This window comes from Chelon labrosus (assembly GCF_963514085.1).
Source record: "Chelon labrosus genome assembly, chromosome: 5".
Lineage (NCBI taxonomy): Eukaryota > Metazoa > Chordata > Actinopteri > Mugiliformes > Mugilidae > Chelon > Chelon labrosus.
The window spans coordinates 21,151,452-21,171,332 of NC_140341.1; the positions used below are offsets into that span (position 1 = coordinate 21,151,452).

Consider the following 19,881-nt stretch of genomic DNA (forward strand, 5'->3'; position numbering starts at 1 on the left):
GCCAAAGTCTCTTAATGATACAGACATTGTTGCTCTGACTGGCTGGCGGACTATCCAGTTGGTTGCAGAGGTATTGTTTTCTCTGCATTGGTTGAAACATGCCCCACAATGAAATCCAAGGGGAGTGATAGCAGACTCATATTCTGATAAGAACTGAGTCTGGATATGCCAGGCTAACTTTACCCTCAGTCAAAGTTGGAGGTTAGCTTTGCAAGCGTGGATACTCTGCGGTGTTGTTTCCACTACTTGTAGTAATCAGTCTGAGCATAACAGGCTCATGTATTTAATTCAGAACTGTAGTGAGAGTGGATGTGATACAGGCGTTACTGCAGCGTTTAGGTTGCCTCGGGGCCCTTTATGCACAGCATGACACACACACACACTCGGTGTGGCAACACTCAAACAACCTCCGTGAGAACTGTATTCAATAACAGTAATTATAGGTGTGTTTGTGTATTGTATGTGTGTCTGCTGCGTGTGGGACATGCTTGAACTCTGCTGCCGATGGAGTTGGGGTTTATCTTTCTTGCTAATCCAAATGCTACCTGGATACTTATTTAGCCGTGAAAGTAAACTTTACATTGGAAGACAACAGAAGAAGATGGTAATAAATACTTACTAATTACATATTTGGTATTCATTGTCTTAGCTTGGCTGTTGAGCTTTAAGCTTGGATTACACCCGCAATGGGTCTATGTGGAACCTACGCCATTGGAGCTAATACAGCTAAAAAGCTAAGTGGCGACGAGTTGGTTGTCTTGGGTTTAAGTGCGTACATCACACAATGGGGAGTGGAACTGGGTGGATCATGCTAAAAATATTGGACCACATTAAATTGAGAAGACATCTGATCAGATGGTTGGAGGAGGTTAAACAAGAGAGATTATTCCGTGCTTGTCCGACCACTGAGACACGTTAACATGGAAATGCATTTTGGATGCATCAATCACAGCTGTTGTGGTCTGCATGGCGGCGACACGTAGTTACGCTTGGTTTACAGTCCAACGTAAGTATGACGTAGCTCCGGAACCTAGGCCTTAGCATACAGTGTAAGCTAAAGTCAGCTTCCCAGAAATGTAACTAAGCATTGTGGTGGTGTGTAGACTACAACAGCTGTTGCTGGTGTGATGCGGTGCAAAACATTGAGAGAAATTGAAAAGAAGAAGCTAACACAGACCAGAAGAAACAGAGATGAGGAAGTGAGAAAGGAATCCATTTACCTTTAAAAGCAAAATTTTAATCGTTTACGGGGACCTCCGCAACTGCCCTCCAAAGCGATCCGGCTAAAACCTCTTGCCACTCAGTATAAAATTTTCTGGGTCGGCCACTGCACACTCATCTTTGCCAAACTCACTGGAATTCTGACTTTTAGTTTTATCTTAATGTCCAGGAAATTCATTTATCCACGGAGTTAATCAGAGGGTTCTGTTTTTGATTCGCTGGATTCCCACAGTAGGGTTTGTGAGTTCAAAGTATTAAATGTGACATTGTAATTACATGGAGATTAGATTGAAAAGAACAATTAAAAATCTACAAGCTCCATGCTGACAGAAGCAGCATATGGCACATATCCTTTTCCGCATAGTCTCTCTGCCAGAGACCACACACACAATGCAGAGCGATGTGAGACAAACGTACAGTGAACACACAATCAGCTGCACTTGCAGACACATGTACTGTGCAGTGAAGTAAACAAGCAGATACACATCACCACACAGTATGCACATTTACAGCGTACTGATAGAAATATCTACACATGCGCCTATGAAGTGTTGCTATCAGCAACATTAAAAGTACACAGTATCACAAATAACAACACATATCATCTCTTATAGACAGTAGTTTAGCTTTGGTTGCTAATGCCAAACAATGTTCCTGTTTCGTCCAAATGTCTTCCAGTCCCAGTTGCAGAACACCACAGATGCAAAAGCGTCTCAGCCCTTTATTTAATATTTTTTATGCATTTACATATAAAGAATCACCCTAGATTTAAATCTCAATACAAATACCAAGTTAGTTCAAAATATTTGCATACACAGTAGTTTTTTTTTTACAGGATTTAACAAACATTTTAAACATGACAAAGAAATTGGCATATAATGAAATGCTTTTACACGATATCGTCAACCTTTATTAATGGCGAGGTTAGCCAGCGGTGATGTGATTTTGTAGTTATGAGTCAGAAAAATGCCATGGGCGGCTCTACTGCTATTACATGTTTATGGGGAATGACGTGATGCTAACGGGACAGTGAACTCTTTGGGGCCACACACACACACACAACATTCCCACTGGTAGCACTAACGTTACAGGAATGCTTAGCTTCATGACTTTGCTATTATATGTTATGTGCAGGAGCATGAACGCTGGGACTGTTCGACTGTGGTTACAGTTAATAACCATTTTCTTGTTTTCTTTCCCTCTGGTATTCTAGGAAGAAGACACAAAAATGTCTGAGAGAAGAGGTCAGAAGAAATCCGTCTTTCTTTCCTCATTATTGGTAAGTTTTCCAACTCACTTAAATATTATTTTGGGCTTTGATTCCATGAATTATTTTCCTTCACATCCTTTCATGACACCACTTTCACCCCTCTCCTTCCCCCTCCAACTTTTTCTGTATCTTGTCCTCATCACGTCATCCTCACTTTCTCCTCTTCGTGCCCTGTGTAAAATCATCAAGCCTTAATCTAAAATCTTCATCATATTTCTGGTATTGGCCCCTGGGAGCCCTCACTGGTCCAACTGCATGGATCGAGGCCGCATTAGGCTCCACGCTTGGCACCGTGCCATCCAGACTTTGTGGTGTTGTGTGCCAGCAGCTTGCACAACTCTGCAGCACTTGTACCAATTAGTCAACCTTAGAGTTTTTCAGAGAGCAGATATCTTTATAATCTGACCGGGAATCTAGAGATTCTCTGCTTGTTTTGATGTTGAAACTGACTGGCAGCGTTCCCGACAGGCCCTTACCCTCCCTCCCTCCTCTGCTTCACGGCAGCGCTTAGTCAAGGGAAGAAATATTTGGATTAATTTGCCATTCAATAGCACGAGAAGTAAACTGTCACTAATTTTAAAGACTTAAAGTTGAAATGGAGTTCACCTGATTTCTCGCTAACCTCTAATATAAACAACGTGACCCACGGGCTTCAGAATGGACAGAGATGGATGCTATGGTCTGCAGTGCCTGTCTGAATGAATATCTTTCCAAAGCATTGTGACATAGCTGGCTGTGTACAGTGTACAGGATTGCGGTATGACAGGAAATGAGTTCTTCCAACTGTGGAAAAAAATATGACGGACATAATTATGACAGACAAACAAAGTAAGCACTGTATAAACAAGGGGTAAACATTGATAGCCAGTAATTCAATGAATAATGGCCGATTGCTTGCTTTCAGTTGGTCTTCATTGTATTCAGAATTCATGTATAGATGTAACAAAGTAGGAATTTGCTTGTTACAAACTACACAAGCGGAAGGGTTAAACGGGCAGTCTGTTAACGTTAATCTTGGAATTTAGTTAATTCTTCATGAGGCGCAAATGCTCAAGGCTAAAGCACAATACAGCACGAAGCTTTGCCGGCGCATGTTTAGCTGCTATAGCGGTCCGCTGCCACTCGGCTGCAGCATCTGAAATATGTGGAACGACCGCAAACCTAGGCTACTCTTTTCCGTATTTGTGCTGTTGTTGGCCCTTTGGCAGACGAAGCAAAGAAATGTTTAATATTTATAGTGGAGCGAGAGTTTTTATTTGTAGCTGTTGACTGTGCTTCTCTGTCGTTCGTGCTTCCTCTGTCCTTGTGGTGCTGCGGTCATTGCCTTTGTGGTCCGAGCACACTTTTCAAGCAGTCATCATTTGGGCCACACATAGCGACACGCTGTCGGCTTGCTGGGACGCTGCAAGCAAGCGTCTTTTCGTTGCCTGCACGTTGATGAAGAGCTATAGGAATGGACACCAACAGGGTACCATAAATCTGCACTCACTCTGTGAGCAGTTTATCTTCTGTGACTCAGGAGGAGCTTTCCAAAGTGTGACTAACTAACTCTCAGGATATTGCCATGAGGGGGTACTGTATCTCTTTTTAACACAATGTCTGTGTTACAAATTGGAGTTGTAGAATTGAAAAGAGGTTGGCACATAGAGACCGGAGGGATTTGAAGAAAAGATAAAAGTGTTTTTCTGGATTTGACCCAAGTGAAAAGTAAGAATATCTCCACCTCTACCGCTTTGATTTTAACCACTCTTTATAATAATAAAAAAAGATCTTCTTTCAGGCTCTGCACTGCACATCTAATCATCGGCTATTGAACTTTATTTACACAAACTTTGATTCAGGTGTGTAAGCTGAGGTACAGTCCTTTGAATTGGCTTTAAATTAAGAACAGATTATCTGGCTTCAGATGACTGGACTCGAATATACACACACAAACACACACAGATAGACACACACGCGCACACAGGAAGTGTAGATGTATATTTATCCAAACCGCGCTTTGTGTCTGCTGACAGGAGACGAGGAAGAAGAGAGAGGCAGAGGGAGACGTTATTAAAACAATAACATGGAGAAACTTAGTCATGCACTCATTTGCTTTGCCTCCATCATTCTCTGGGCTGCAGATGATTTTTAAAAGTCAGTTAGTTTGTTTGGAAAAGGACAAAGTGTGCTGGTAAAGCTATAAATACCAGCTGCTACTTATTACAGTGAGCCGCAATGACACAATGCCACACACACACACAAAAACAGACACACATATACAGTCACGTTCCCATCGCTTTAGAGGGCATTACACTGATTTACGTTCATTTACTGAAAACATACCCTAACCAAAACCGCAACTTGACAAGACCTGAATCCTTCCCTGTAACAGTAATTCGCAGCGTGGAATTTCTGTCTCCCCCTTCTGGCAGGGAGAGTAATGACACTATCATTATACAGCGTATCCCTGTAGCCAAGTCTACATCACTACACTAATAGATCTGAAAGCTCCCTAGCACATGTCCATGTATAGCTGCATTTTTCTCCTACAATTTCTAGAGAACAATCCATTCTGTAGAAAGAGTAAATGTAGTAGCAACCAGTACTGCTCGTTTAGAGCAGATTGGGACCTTCCTCCAAACTCAGAGTATATTGTATGTAAAGCATCAGACAGTTTTCTTGGACTCTTCCTATGTTTTCCCATCAAATGCTTCATCATATTGCTAGCGACTATAGGCTGCTCCGTCTCACTCGTTAAAGTCGCTCCCATCTTCAACTTGGGTTTGGCCACCAATGACACAGCGCTAGCAGTCCCTGCACCTGAACAAGAATGACGCCACAGGCAACAGATTTAAAACTCTGATATATACTGCGTCATTTCTACAGCTTAGCAGTTCTCGAAACAATTTACAGTGCAGCCTTGACAGTTATTGGGGTCAGTGTCTTGCCTAAGAACATTTCGCTATGTGGAGGGCCTTGGGTAAAACGCCCCGTTTAATACTTCCACACTCCCTTTAACCTGAACCCGCCATTACCCCTTAAAGTTTAATGACATAGGAACTTTTTGTCCCTGAAAGGGAGTGTGTAAACAGATGTCCCCATGACACAAGTAATTCATACTGGTGTGTGTTTTGCACTCACAAGTACTCACACCGGCAAATAGTATTGTGCAAACTCTCTCATTGCCACTGCTGACAGCGACCTCTCTTAGTTTGCTGGTTTTATTGAATAAAACACTACTTAGATTTCTGCTATTTCTGGATCATTATGAGCTTTTCGCTGTTGAAAAGTCATTACCCATACTAGATGGTTGGATTTTGGACATTGTTATTCTGTCGGTTAGCAAATCATTATTAAATTATTGTAGATTCTACTGAGAGATTGTTTAAAGAGAATTACAATAATTTAGAAAGAAACACTTACACTCCCATTTTTATCGTCACTATATAGACAACAAAAATACAGAATTATTGAAATAAACACGAGAATTAATCTATATCCCCAAATAAATACAACAACAATTCAAAACTGAACCATGAATCACTGTATCATTGTAGGGAGCCTAGATCCCAGCGATCAACTCTGTTAAACATTTGTTTCAATATGTATTTTTATTGTAATAACATTGTTTCAGTTTAGATCTGAAATTGATCTTGACGCACAATCTGTGTAAAAGCCGTTCAACCTTAAACAAAGGATTATTAGTTGACTCCTTGAGCTGCGAGTCTGACAGCAGGACTGCACGAGTGTAATTGCATCGGGATGAATGTGTCATTTTTGTTTTCACAAGTTGTCAGGGTTGTTCTGCCGGCTTCTCTCTGACCCTCACTCCCTTCTCCCCGTCCCTCCAGGTGTGCTGCATGATTGCTAGTGCGGAGTATTCCAGCTGTGGAGAGTATGAGTTCTTCAACCAGACCAGTAACAGCTGCCAGGCCTGCCCTCAGTGCCAGCCAGGGCAAGAGCCACATATGGTGAGACTACATTCATGTACACTTGAAAAAAATCTAATTATTATTTGCATCATAATTATGTTTATTGAATTAAATAAGCATTTTGTGTATTTTCTGAATGTGCTTTGAAGTTGTTACAGTAAACTGGGAGAAGAAAGTGTGATAAAGATGGCCATTCATCACCAAACTGCAACCTTTCAAAACTGATAAAAAGCACAAAAAACTTTATGAACCCCTGCATTAGTTCTGCTCAGACCACCCACAATACACACGCAAACACATAGCTGCACAGTGAAGGGTGCCTAAATTCAAATGCACAATTTCTTCACGCTTTATTGCCCTCATTGACTTCCATGTGAAGGCATGCATTACAGTGAATGACATGCAGTAGTCACATAGTGATTTAGCCTCCGTCAGTCAGTCAGTCAGCCAGCCAGCCTGCCGACAGCCAAAGTAAACACAGCACCAGTAAATGCTTCAGTGGGCACCCCGGGGTGCCACACCCTACCCAGGGAGACATCTGCGCTGAAGGGTGAACAGAATGAATTATAATCACTGCACTTTCTTTGCGTGCTGCTAGCTTTGGATATTTTGAGTAGTCCCTTAATTCAAGTGGGTTTTTTTTTCTACAGCCGTGTGTTAAGTATGATGGGGTGGAGTGCATGTATTTGATTGGATAGTTTAGAGCTGGATCAAACTGTGCATGGAGGGAAGTACTCAAACAAACTATCCTACTTTTCCAGTTCGCAGAAGTTGAGTTTATTTTGAAGCTAAATTTGTAAAGTTGAAAAGCTCAAACATTAGTAAACTAAATTAAATAAGAGTCGTATGAAAGGAGCATTTCATTAAGTCAAGCATGTAACGCTGTGTTATCTCATATCTCTTATCTTTCTAAGAACTTCATTTCAGGTATGCATTTTTCAAGAAATAAACTGTCAAAAGTTAAAAGTGTTTTTACGAAAACACAGAAGCAGTTTTTTCGGCGTGCACCCCCCCCCAGAAATGTAACTACGAATCGCAGCAACACACACTACAACAACTGTGACTGGTTCAAAATGCATTTCCTCATCCAAGTCTGTCATTGGCCAGACAGACCCAAAGAAATCTCCGTCCTTCTGCTTTCTACACATCATCTCCTCCGATCTATTCTTCGTCTGCGCATTTCAGTCATTTCAAACAAACTAACTGTTGATCATTGTTTACTAACATCATCTCCACAATGAGCCTCTCAGTTCAAATTGCCATAGTTTGAAGTAGCCAGAGAAACTCAGCACAGCTGACTAACTGCCTACTAGCGTTTTTGTGGCATAGTTTTTGTTACATATACTTATGTGCAGACACACCAGCACATAAGTATAAACACTTAAGAAAACGTAAGCCACTTGTGTGAGCTGCAGCATAGGGTCTAAGTTGTCCGTTACAGAAGTATGCCCCCTCCTCAGCACCAACCATCAGGCAGGACCATAGACTGTATAAAGAAGGATGGAAGAACAGCTCCTCAAAAGTGAAGCCAAAGCAAGTAGAGCTCCCCCTGGTGACTAGATGCAGTATAGGTCATAAGCTCCACCTCCTCCATGTTAGTGGATGGGACTTGGGCCGAAATAAAACACTAAAATACACGTCAGATATTTTTATTTTTTTCACGGATGATTTATGTCATTTTAGGTAGTTAATATAAGGTTGATTCAAAGTGTCAATTTTTTGCAGACATAAGTAAACCATTTCCTTGTCTCTCCTACTTCCACATACCATCATGCATAACCATCTCGCAACAGTTCCCACCGCGTTTTTGTTTGTTTTTCTCTTTCCTGTTCTACTTTCCTCCTTCCTGCCCTGTGTTTTTCTTAAGCTTCCATCTGGAAAGCATCCCCAACAAAGTGTTGAGTCTGAACCTGTGAAATCCAACGTCTCCGACAGGGACGACAATGAGGAGCTCAGTCTGATAAGCACGGAGCTCTGTCATAAAGAGTAATTTGGCCACTTGTGAGGGATAGAACCGAGAACTAAAAAAAGAAGTTTAATCAGCGGGATGACAGCCCACTTTCTCCTGCCGGTCTGATCCTCTTGGTGCGGCAGCCTGTAATTCACTTGTTCCTCTGTCTCCCTGATCTTTCCTTGTGTGTGTGTGTGTGTGTGTGTGTGTGTGTGTGTGTGTGTGTGTGTGTGTGTTTTGACACACTTTTAATCATGGGATAACCATAGGGCTCCTCCTCACAACAGAGACTTCAGAAAGGACATGCCCACACACTACTACTCATCGCATAATGATGAAGACGATCAAGGTTCCTTTTAATGTGCATCTTGGCTCCGGATTTGCTGGCTAATTTACATGAATGTAAAGACTCAGACCAGACATACGTGTTTCCCTCTTTATTGAGCGATGAAAATGCTGGTGAGGTGAAGAAACATAAAAGAATCTGGTGTTGAAGTTTAAGGTCAGCTTGCGTCGTGCGTTAAAGCTGCTTAGCGTTAAGATTACGTTCCCCCGTGACCTGGTGATTTGAGATCCAGAAAATGCGCCGCAGCTTCTCCGGCCTGATTCTGCTTGGGGTCTTTGTTAAATGTCATCACGAGTTTACCGCATTTCTCTTTTTTTTCCCCTTTACGGTCAACTTTCAAAATAAAGGCAAATAGACCAGAGATGAAGTTGTCAGCTCTTGGTTTTAAGCCACCTCCCCGCTCACTAAACTGCAGCCAATTTGCTTTGAAATGGAAGACGCTATCAATCACTCTGGAACTATTTTTGTGTCAATGAACAGAAGCAGAGTCACAGCAGTCTTGCCCACAAAAGATCCAAAGCTAGCTTTAACCCAAAGCGACAAGATCCCGCCGATAGCCTGGCGCAGTTTTCATATCAAACAGTCACACCGAGACTTGGGGACGTCAAACAGAAGGGAGAGAATATTAGATTTCTTCAAGAGTCGTTCTACTGTAGCCCAAAGCTAAGAGGCACAGGCCTGTTTTAATAGACAGATGAAAGTAAGAAGGAAATGAAAGATGAAAGAGGGGGCATGAAAGAAAAGAGACACGAGAGTATGTTTTTTGCATGCGCGTATGCGAGCGTGTGTGTGGCCTGCTCGGCCTCCCCACTGAGAAGAACTGCCATGTGGAGATGGGAGGAGATAGATTCTAGAAAACTCAATGATGAGTTGGTCATCCTAAGCACTACCAGCCACAGGAAGATGTATACACACACACACACACAAGACCACTGTGACCAATCACATTGTTCTGTTGTCGATTCAACAGAGCAATGCCAGATTCGCTAAGGACGCAGATAGAAACAGATGTGTGTTTTCAAGTGTGTTTTGAAATGAGGTCATCTCATTTGGTCTCATTATGATTTTGAGATGAACTGTATTCATCACGATTGATCGTAGGGCTGAAAATAACTTGCATCTTTTCTTGAATGTGTGTATACGTGTTTTGCAGACGTGCGGTTACGGAGTGAAGGATGAGGACTTTGCCTGCGTGCCGTGCCCACAGGGAAAATACTCCAAAGGGAAGTATGAGATCTGCAGACGCCATAAAGACTGCGATGCTCTCTACAAAGCCACTGTTCGCGTAGCGGGAACTCCTGACAGCGACGCCGAGTGTGGACCCTGTTTACCAGGGTAAAGCAAATACACAACTCAAGACCCATTGTTCCGTGAGAACGAGAGGCCACAAAATGCCGAACATCCTTAAAATATCTTATAGCTTTCATTTCGAAAGTGACTACAAACACAGGTTTAATATTTTGTTTATAAGTTCTACAAAAAAGTTTCCACTCAGGGCCAGATTTACTAAAAAAAACTGTGTTGTGAATATGGATGGTATGGTTTTCATTGGGCGCTGCATTCAAACAAACTGTGTGAATTACGTAAGCAGATCCGTCAGCTTCTCCTCCTGTTTTTGAGATGTTACACTTGGAAAGTAAAGCAGAACTCAAATATGAATTTCAGAGGAAAAATTTTTCTCTCACTGATAAAATATTTAACTTGGCCAAATGTTTATTTCACCTAAAATCTAAGTCATAAATTTACTACATTATTATCTTTAGAATGTATCTGATTATTTATTTAGGGCTGTCCATGTTAACGTGACAAAAGCGCGCGCAGAAACACAACTTGAGCAGAAATGGATAAAGAAACCGCTCTTTGAATTACAAGTTCAGACAGATAGTTCTCTCAACAAGAACAAAGTTGTTTGTATTTGCTGTTTATGTGAACCGAGTTACCACCAGACCACACTGAATATCAGATACCACATGCTGGCCCAGCATGCAGCTTGAGAGCCCTCTTCCGACCATTGCCAAAGGCAGGCCATGTCAAATAATTTTCAACATACAGTAGGTGCATCATATTTTTTGGGCATGCAGTACCTTTGAGGTTATTCTGGAAAGAAATCTCCCCCAGTATTAGTCATTGTGTTGGACTTCTGCATAATAATAACATACATTTAGATAGAACAAACGTATGTGCCTCCTTCTCGTTGAAAAGAATATTAGAAACTTGTTAAAAAAATGCGATTAATCTACCATTTATCGCGCATTACACCTGGACAATTATGCGATTAATCACGATAAAATATTATTATTATTGACTGACTGAAAAAAGAAAGCAGCCCTTATTAGCAGCCTTTTAAGAGTTATAGTTCATCGATGGTCATGTTCACCCATCTGCTATTCATGGGCAGAGCCAGAAATGGAGTCATGCTCCCCCAGGGAGATTTATTTTCCCATTTACTTCTGCTGTAAGCACTATTTTTCACTCGATTTGAGATAATAGAATGCCCTATAAGCTGTAAATCATTTGGAAAAAATGTGATACTTGCTAAAAGAAAAAAGAAACTATTCATCATTCTGAACACCAACAGACAAGGATGGCAAATGTTCTGTCCTGTCACCTGAGACAAAAGTAACAAAAATTGTTACTGTTTTTCTTTCTCACTGTCACTGGAGTTCTGTAAAACGATTGGCATGACTGTATACCTAGTGTGTGTGGCCTTGAGAACAAACACAAAATGGACTGACCCATAAAAAACGACGCCGTACGAGCGATCAGAAACTCCACAGGCTACCACTGAAGGCACCCTGACGTGAACATTTGCAACATGAACCGAAGTGTTTGCATGAGCGTTACATAAATTAACCACATGAAGTGTGGTTATGATTACACGCTTCATAGAAAGTCATCCCCAAGATGTGTTCCGACATGCACATCAACAACAGCAAGTTCTGGAAAAAGTTATGGCACCTGATTCGATACAGAATCTCCTGGAAGCCTCCCATCGGGAACACATCAACAGTGGTGGAGCACGCTTAAGTAATGGAAAAAGAAATACTGCTCTGACTTTGACTGACGTGGCTGTTTGTGCAGAAAACGAGTGCAGATTTATGGAAAAAGAAAACTTGAATAATGTTTATGAATTCACCGTTTTTCTTGTCAAAAAGTAAAGTTATTGTTTCGCATGACACGGAGCATAACTTTGAAAATAATGGGTTTCAAGTGGCAGCATCTTTTGTGCCTGCGTCACGCCTGTTAAAGGCAGCCCGGCATCATGACGATTTGTGAAATACCCACAAACACAAATTTCCAGCGCTACTCCGATCAAGACTTGCGTAAAGGTGCCTTGCAGGCATTTAGAAACACCAGCAAATGTTTACACCGGGAGGTCGGATGGGTGGCGGTGGTTCCAGTCACAATGTTTTCGTCACTGCTTCCTTCGGGTTTGGGCAATAAAAACACTTGATTAGGTTTTGGAAAACGTGGTTTAGGTTAGAATAGACCCTTTTAATGGACGTGGTGGAGGCACAAAAGTTCCGGTCAATTGAAACCCATTATTGTCAAAGTCGAGGAAAATTCACTTCCAAGGTCCAAGGACACAAATTACTTTAATTTAATTTTATGACTGTTTTACAAACTCCCAAGACACTGGGCTGATACAAGAGGCGTGTCTGTTTTACTTGGCCTAACCCAAATCTTCCCAGATGAAGCTGACATTCAGCCTGGTGATCCTCTACTCTCTTTGCAGTCACATGCAGCAGTAAAAACCATTGTCTTGATGTATCTGCTGTGGCAAGTTAGCATATTTTTTATATCCAGCTTTTTCTGATATAGTTTACAGTTTTTACAGTTCATCTGTGTGCATATATACTCAGCTGATTACATACTGGATGGGATTTCAACACAAGCAAACTCTTTACTGCACCATCAAATGAAATGTGACTAGACCACCCTGCCCCCTTCAATTTAATACATCCGCTACAATTTAACCCTCTCTTGCCCTTTGCATCAACAATCAATCCAGCTTTTCTTTCTTTGGAGAAACGTCGAGGTTGATTTACTGAGTCAACATCAACCCCGTTCTGATTTTTATTCCCCCCAGAATCATATTTCAGTTGATATTTTTGATTAAACGTGGGCCACATGTCAGTATACAATGAAGGAGGCGTTGACAGACTTGGCATAAAACTTAGAGATCTGTGATTTGGAGATACTGATGAATACTCCCAACTCCGTCCGAGGGCTGGATCACCTCCTCCAGTCATAGGGCTGGATGCGGTCCTGCTGCCGTCTCGTTTTCTTGGCTGTCGGCCTGCTCTCACAGGATGTTTTTGCTTTTGATTAGTTTGATTCTTACAGGAGTGAGTGTGCAAACACTGAGCTTGGTCATGTCTGTGTCTGCAGCGTAGCCGCCGCTAGCAGAGTCCGTGCGCGTTCAATGCCAAACAGAACAGGCCTGAACAGCTGGTGTGAAGTTCAGTTGAAAGTCTCTATCTCAAAAGAGCATCTAGTGGTTACAGTGCGATCATTAATAGAAATTAAAGTTTATAATCCATCAGTTAATTTATGTTGACATAATAAATACTTAATTATTGTCTATAACACATTGGTTATGTGTTGTTATAATGAAAAAAAAAATAAAAAAAATATATATATATATATAATTGTTCAGAGTAGTTTGGTTATTTTTTAATAAATGCATTGCAACTCATTATGAGTCCCGTTTCATGCCCGGCATATGTTATGTGCTGGGGCGTAATCAGTTCTCGACAGAGTGACTCCAGACCAACTTTCACCCTGCAAAAAAAAAAAAAAACTGTGAGAGGAAGAAGTCTGTCCAGAATTTTGACAGTCAAAGCTAAGCTAAGCTAAGCTAAATATAACTAATAATTAAATAGAATGAAACATCTACAAAGATTTTTGATATGAAAATATACCATACCATCTAATTACACAGACTACAGTTCAAAAGTATAAGTAAGTACATGCAAGTATCAAGTAGGCTAAATACTTTAAAAATAAGTGAAAAATAACTTGGCATACCATGGTGCACACAGTAGTAATCTGTAGTTTAAAATACAGTGACTAATATTTGATGGCAAGAGTCCAACACAAACATCCAAGGGCCTCAGAAATTCCTATGTAATTTCTCTGCGTCTTGCAGTTCTTTAGTGTCCGTGAGCTCAAGATTTAAGTTCTGACTATATCCTGGTTAATTAAGGTGTCAGTTAACTACCTGCGGGCTGCATTTATTCACATATTCTGCCCATGCCCTGGAGCCCAAATGATTTAATACCATTACCAGCCATTTGCAGACGTGGCTCCTTGATACCTCCGTCTCTCCTGAGCTCTCGTGGACACTTCATGACTCAGGGCGATATTTGTACCAAGCCATGCTTAGTGCCTTCAAGGCGTCAATTATGTACATTTCTTCGCAGTCAAACTTTTCACCTCGGCAGCTTTTCCATATTTACGTGCTATGCAGGTAGCGCGTGTCTAGAAGGCAGGGAGGCCACGTTCTGCGCACACCTGCCACACTTGCCAACGCGGCTTACTGAGTGTTTATTTTAATATGTTTGCTAGATTTGTCTGTTCTGTGTTGATGCTGCTACCGCTGTTACAACATTACAAAGATTGTGATAGACATATTGGTTTACATGATGACAACAAAGCTGAGAAACAATCTAGTTTGTCCAAGTTAAGTCTACCCAAGTTATAAAATCTGACTACTTTGCGGTTTATGTCTTCTAGGTATTACATGCTGGAAAACCGACCCAGAAACCTCTATGGGATGGTTTGCCACTCCTGCCAAAATGCACCAAGCAACACCAAAGAATGTAAGACTTCCTCGCTCGTCTTTTCATCTCCTGCTCCCTTTCCTTCCTATTTGCTTCCTTGCAGACTGTTTTCCACTTCATCATCTTTCACCTATGAATTCCCCTTTTTCTGTTTCGGCTTTCATCTTCACTGCTTTCTCGGCCCAAACGCAGACCTGGTTTCCGCTTGATAAAAAGCTACCAGACATTAAAGTTTTATGTTTAAATGAAAAAGGAAAATAAAATGGGACAGGCTGCGCAGAAGCAGATGTACTGTATGCTGAAATCCAGGGCCGAGCGTAAGGAAACAATTGAAGGTCAGATGTTGTGCTGAGTCCTCCCAGACCCTCTGGTCACTGTCCTCCCCTGTCAGTGGGCCTCGCTGATGGATACAGAGCACCCGCTCCCCTCCCCTCCTTGTATCGCTGCTCCTCTGGTTCCACCGGGGTGTTTGGCTGCTCATCAGTAACATCAGTGTTTCACTGATTATCCTGCATACCTGACAGTGTGTGCACGTGCATGTGTATGCGACTCCGCAAACATGACGCCAACTGTTGCTGCAAGCGCTCATAGACATTTCCTTACACTTGCAACACACTGCGTAAATGTTGTCTGGGACATCCTCTAGTTTGTTTGATTTTCTTCAGCAAGTTGAGGCAGTCATTCTTGGACTTGTAGATTTAATTTAGATATTGTGGATCTATTATTTGCAGCGGTGACGCGGGAGTAATACTAAAGGAGAATTTTAAGCTTCACCACATAAAGCCTAAGATTCTTTTAGGATGAGCGGAGACACAGAGCATTTTATATGTTGTCATTTCCTCACACTTGAAATTCTCATTAACTCAGTTGCCACAGTGTCTACTTTGGAGCGTCTTGCTTGTGTAAACTTAATTACTAATCTATGATTTATTTTAATTGTAAAAGCCATTAGTTTAGTTCTCTAAATTTATGTGGACAATATTTCTGAAACCTGACAAATTATTCTGATTAACTAACTTTAGTGTTTACACTGACACAAAATAAAATGATCCCTTTAGATAGAAGTTTACCGTTCCAAACATCAGTCTCAATATAACTCTGCGAAGCGTCAAATTCCTACTTCATTTATCTTCTCAAACAGTTGTGACACTGTGACTGTAACGTGCTTTGAGTACCAACAGGTAAATAAGCGCTATATAAATAGTGAACAGGCCTGCTTTGAGTACCGGCCTTCGTCACCGGTATGTTTTTATTTACAAATCCATTCTTGGCATGAATCCTACGTATTTATCTTCTCCTTTAAGCTTTAATTGTGGAAATCACAGTCTCCTCTCTAAGGACAATTTGCGGTTTCTGTTTGTATGAACTGTATTGGGAAAGACAGCTTTTAGGTTTTCTGCTCTGCTGCATGGAACAACCTACAATCTAACCTCAAACTTCAAAACGTAGTATCCCTGAACGAGTTTAAAAAGCGGGTAAAATCTGATGAGTGCAGTTTGTCTGTGTGCAAATCTTTTAATTGAGCTCTTTTTTGTTACGCAACTCTGTGATTTAATGTTGTTCTTGTGTTATTTCTATTGAAACTGTGCTGCCGCCACTCTTAGCCAGGTCTCCCTTGTAAAATAGATCTTTGATCTCAATGGGACAAACCTGGCTAAATAAAGGCTGAATAAAAAAAAAAAAACAATAAAAAAAAAAAAAAAAGATAATTTTCGTTCCAATTCAGGAGGTTAAATTGTGCTTTTTTTTTTCATTTTCTTAATATTGCCATGTATCAAAAGTATAATATGCGCCCACTTGTAATTTTTGTGTTCGCACATACAAGTCTAAAGATACAGTATATTGTTAAAAGTTTAGTAGAAATTTGAACTTTCTCTAACATCAATCCATTTATTTTGAATAATAATCATCAAAATGTAATTCATGTCAAAGTGTGAAGTGAAAAATAACCCACCAGTAGCAAGACTAACTGTCTAACTGACGAACTGCAATGTCATTTTAAGTTAAGTATTGTGAGGGGCTAATGTTGACAAGTCAGAAAAAGGAAAATCATGCTACACCCTAGCCAAAAGTGAGGGAATGTCAGCGTTTTTGACCCTCACTTATACATACTGCTATGTGAATTTATATTTATGGGACCATAATTGCCCAAAACCCCCTTTGAGTATAATTGAAGAGCTCGGGAAGACATTTTATTGTTATTGTGTCATATTTAATGAGCGTGTTTTGAAAGATGAAAACCCCAAAAAGCAGCCTGGGCCTGCAGAGGAGAGGGTGTGCAGTAGGAGCAGCAGTCTGTACTGGATGTGTGTGTGTGAGTGCGTGTGTGTAAATAAACACGTCCTTTTCAGCAGCAGTCTAATTGTCTCTCCCGGGCGTGGAAATGAGTGATGGAATGGTGCCGTGAAGAAATGCAACTAAAAGAGAAGATAGAGTGATGTAACAGAGTAAAAAAGTGTAGCAGCTACGCTTATCTTGTATTCAGTGTTTCGGACATTTTGCCGCATTTGTTTTTTGTTTTGTTTTGTTTTTTTGCACCAGCATATAACTTCCTAATACGTTCCTTTTTCTTGTTCTAAACCTTCTTTGCTTTCTTGCTGTAAGTTAAAAAAGAAGATTGATACCACTCTCAATAGCCTTGCATATTTAATGGTGCTTATTTACTAAATTGTGCGTCTATTCATGTTTTTCCCTTTATTTTGGGACGTGTCTGTGCTGTCAGTGTTTGATAGCTGTCCTCTATTAATTAATTTCTCACAGAATAACCGTGTAATCTATTGCCAAACTCAATATAGGTGCAATTATAGTTGTTTTGTGTCAATTACATTATCTCCGTCCAGGTGTTAGTATTGCATGACTTTAGAAATTAAGTGTTATTATCCTGGGTACAAGTGTAATCACATTTTTCTATTGACCAACTCAGGCACAATTTAATTAAACGCTTCTAAATGAGAACTTCAAAATAGCATACCCTCAACAGTAAATAAAAAAAAAAAAAAAAAAAAAAGGGAGCTGAACGCTGGGAGTTCTACTTGCTTAGGGTGAAGGCAGGCTGCCACTTGCCATGTAATCTGCAAATTACCCTGTCTCCTGCCGAACTCTGTGTGTGCGATAATTAAAACTTCGGCGGGCATGAGAAAGAAAGATGATTAGCGTGTTTGTGCTTGCGCCAATGCTACTCTCCTGCATGCATTTTCTAAGAACCCGCAGGCTTTGCCCAATTTCCACCATCACCTTTTGATCTCCATCGACTTCTGGTGCCGTTTTCCAGAGAGGTGCACCTAAATACTTAAAGCGATGGCATTTTTGCTGTCAACACAGATCATCAACTGATATCATTATTATAGGTAAACCTTTGGCTTCATCCCTGCATAGAAAGATATCATGATCCTCACCTCAAACAAAAAAGCTTTGTTGTTTTTTTTTTATAAATATATACATACATCCGCGGTGCTCTGTAATTCTGCTCCTCTCAGTTTGTTTGGGCCTGAGTAACCAGATTGCCCTGCAGAATTATCATTTTGCAGCGTGTGTTCAGCCTGCGAGACATGATTAACAGATTAAACCGCAAGACGCTACACAGAATTCCAGTTCAGGCTCATATCCTCATCCAGAGAGTGTAAACACATACCCCGGTTTAACGTCTGCAGCCACAGGGCGCTGGGATCAGCATGGGGGTGTGTGTGTGTGTGTGTGTGATGACATGAGGCTCTTAGACCACGGGAAGCGGCAGGGCACATGCCAAAGAGGTCTACAGTATATCAACTCTGTGAAACGAAAGACTGATTAAAAGGGTTGATTTATGAGCTGCCAGCTGTTTACAGCTCCATTAGGAAAGAGGAAGAACCGCTGATGAATAATCCAGGAAGAGAGAGACAGAGGGGGTGAATGGGGGAGGATTGGGAAACTAAGAGCGATCAGGACGGAGGGTCGCTACCATGTGTCTGGAGTTTAACTCCTGTTGGTGTGCATGATTTTGTGCTGCTGCTCGCAAAATAATGTCATGCAAAAGATAATAAGTTAAAAAAAGGGTAAAGTGGATGGCCACGTTTAGCATGTCATCAACAGTGAATGATGGGATGGAGACTCCGCCAGTAAATGTCCAAACCACTCATCTTTTCTGGTGGATGGAAGAAAATGGTGATGCAGTGTTCATCAAACTAATTGGAACGGACGTTTTGAGCGAAATACTTGTCAAGATATGTAGGAGAAGATCTGGACGGCACATGTGTTGCCGTTTTCTGCGTGTGTCTTCTAGCACGGCTAAAGCTGTCAAAAAGCTGGCGGAATCAGTGTACAGCAACCATAAAAAACTCACCAATTTATCTTGTTTTGTCTTGTGTATACTGCGTGTTATAACGTGTTTGTTTAATCTGCACTTTGGGCTAAAATCAACCATCTGCAGGCAGTGGCTGCATATTTACTGTAAAGCAAATAACCATATTTTGTGAATCAACACTTTAATGTTTGCCCGTTATTTAGGTTTAAACTTGTGCATTTGCGGGACCAACACGTGTGCGCATGCAATAAAAGTGTTCTAGAAACTGAACATTATGTGTTTGTTATCCATCTGATTACTCAGTAGTAGCTGAACAAGCCAAAAAGTCTTTTAAGCATTTAATGAACTAGAGTTGAAGTATGAATCTCTGTGTGTGTGTGTTTTGCAGGCACCACCAAACCAAATGGGAAACCTCAAATTGACACCGGCAGCACTACTATATTCCCTCATCTAAATAAAGGTACACACAAATACAAATGGTCGAAAATCATCCATCTCCACAAATGTTCTTTCTCCAACAACAAAAAACCCAACTCATTCAAACTACTTTCAATCATTGCCTCGTCATTTTATTTTTTTTTCTTCAGATACCTCAGGACAGGGTCACCTAGCAACAGCTCTCATTATCGCCATGTCAACCATTTTCATCATGGCCATCGCCATTGTTCTCATCATCATGTTTTACATCCTGAAGGCCAAGCCGAACGGCCACGGTGAGACACCGACACGCAACAAAAGAAAACTCACAATCGCATCTCAAACGTTGGCATTTGCGTTTTATGATGTTCTCGCTTTGTGTGTATGTGTGCAGCATGTTGTTCGGGACAAGTTGTCAAAGTGGTGGAGGCTCAGACCAACAAACAGGAAGACAAGAAGGATGTCCCTGGTGAGAGACAAAAACACACTGAGCAATTATTGTCGGACGAGTTTTTACTGCCTGTATTGCTTTTCCACAGTCTTTGGTAGCAAAAACAGTTGGTTTGTTTACGTGCACACTAGTATCCTGGTTATGAACTTCGTCCAGGTTTTGATTATATTCAGATTTTAGAGTTTACATGAAGCATAACTATCCTTGGTAATCATTGACTTGTACACATGATTCTAACATAATCCA

The 19,881-nt window shown here is 41.0% G+C and overlaps 1 protein-coding gene across 2 annotated transcripts in view; it reads left to right on the forward strand.

Annotated features, from left to right (window-relative positions):
- The window catches only part of edar (ectodysplasin A receptor), a 51,247-nt gene that overhangs the window by 20,346 nt on the left and 11,020 nt on the right, over positions 1-19,881 (forward strand). For both annotated transcript variants that reach the window (XM_084544489.1, XM_084544490.1), the window contains 7 exons: positions 2,435-2,500; positions 6,325-6,444; positions 9,856-10,037; positions 14,442-14,527; positions 19,156-19,227; positions 19,355-19,480; positions 19,579-19,653. In XM_084544489.1, coding sequence (XP_084400615.1) covers positions 2,450-2,500; positions 6,325-6,444; positions 9,856-10,037; positions 14,442-14,527; positions 19,156-19,227; positions 19,355-19,480; positions 19,579-19,653 — 712 coding nt within the window. In that variant the 5' untranslated portion in view covers positions 2,435-2,449. The remainder of the gene's footprint in view (positions 1-2,434; positions 2,501-6,324; positions 6,445-9,855; positions 10,038-14,441; positions 14,528-19,155; positions 19,228-19,354; positions 19,481-19,578; positions 19,654-19,881) is intronic.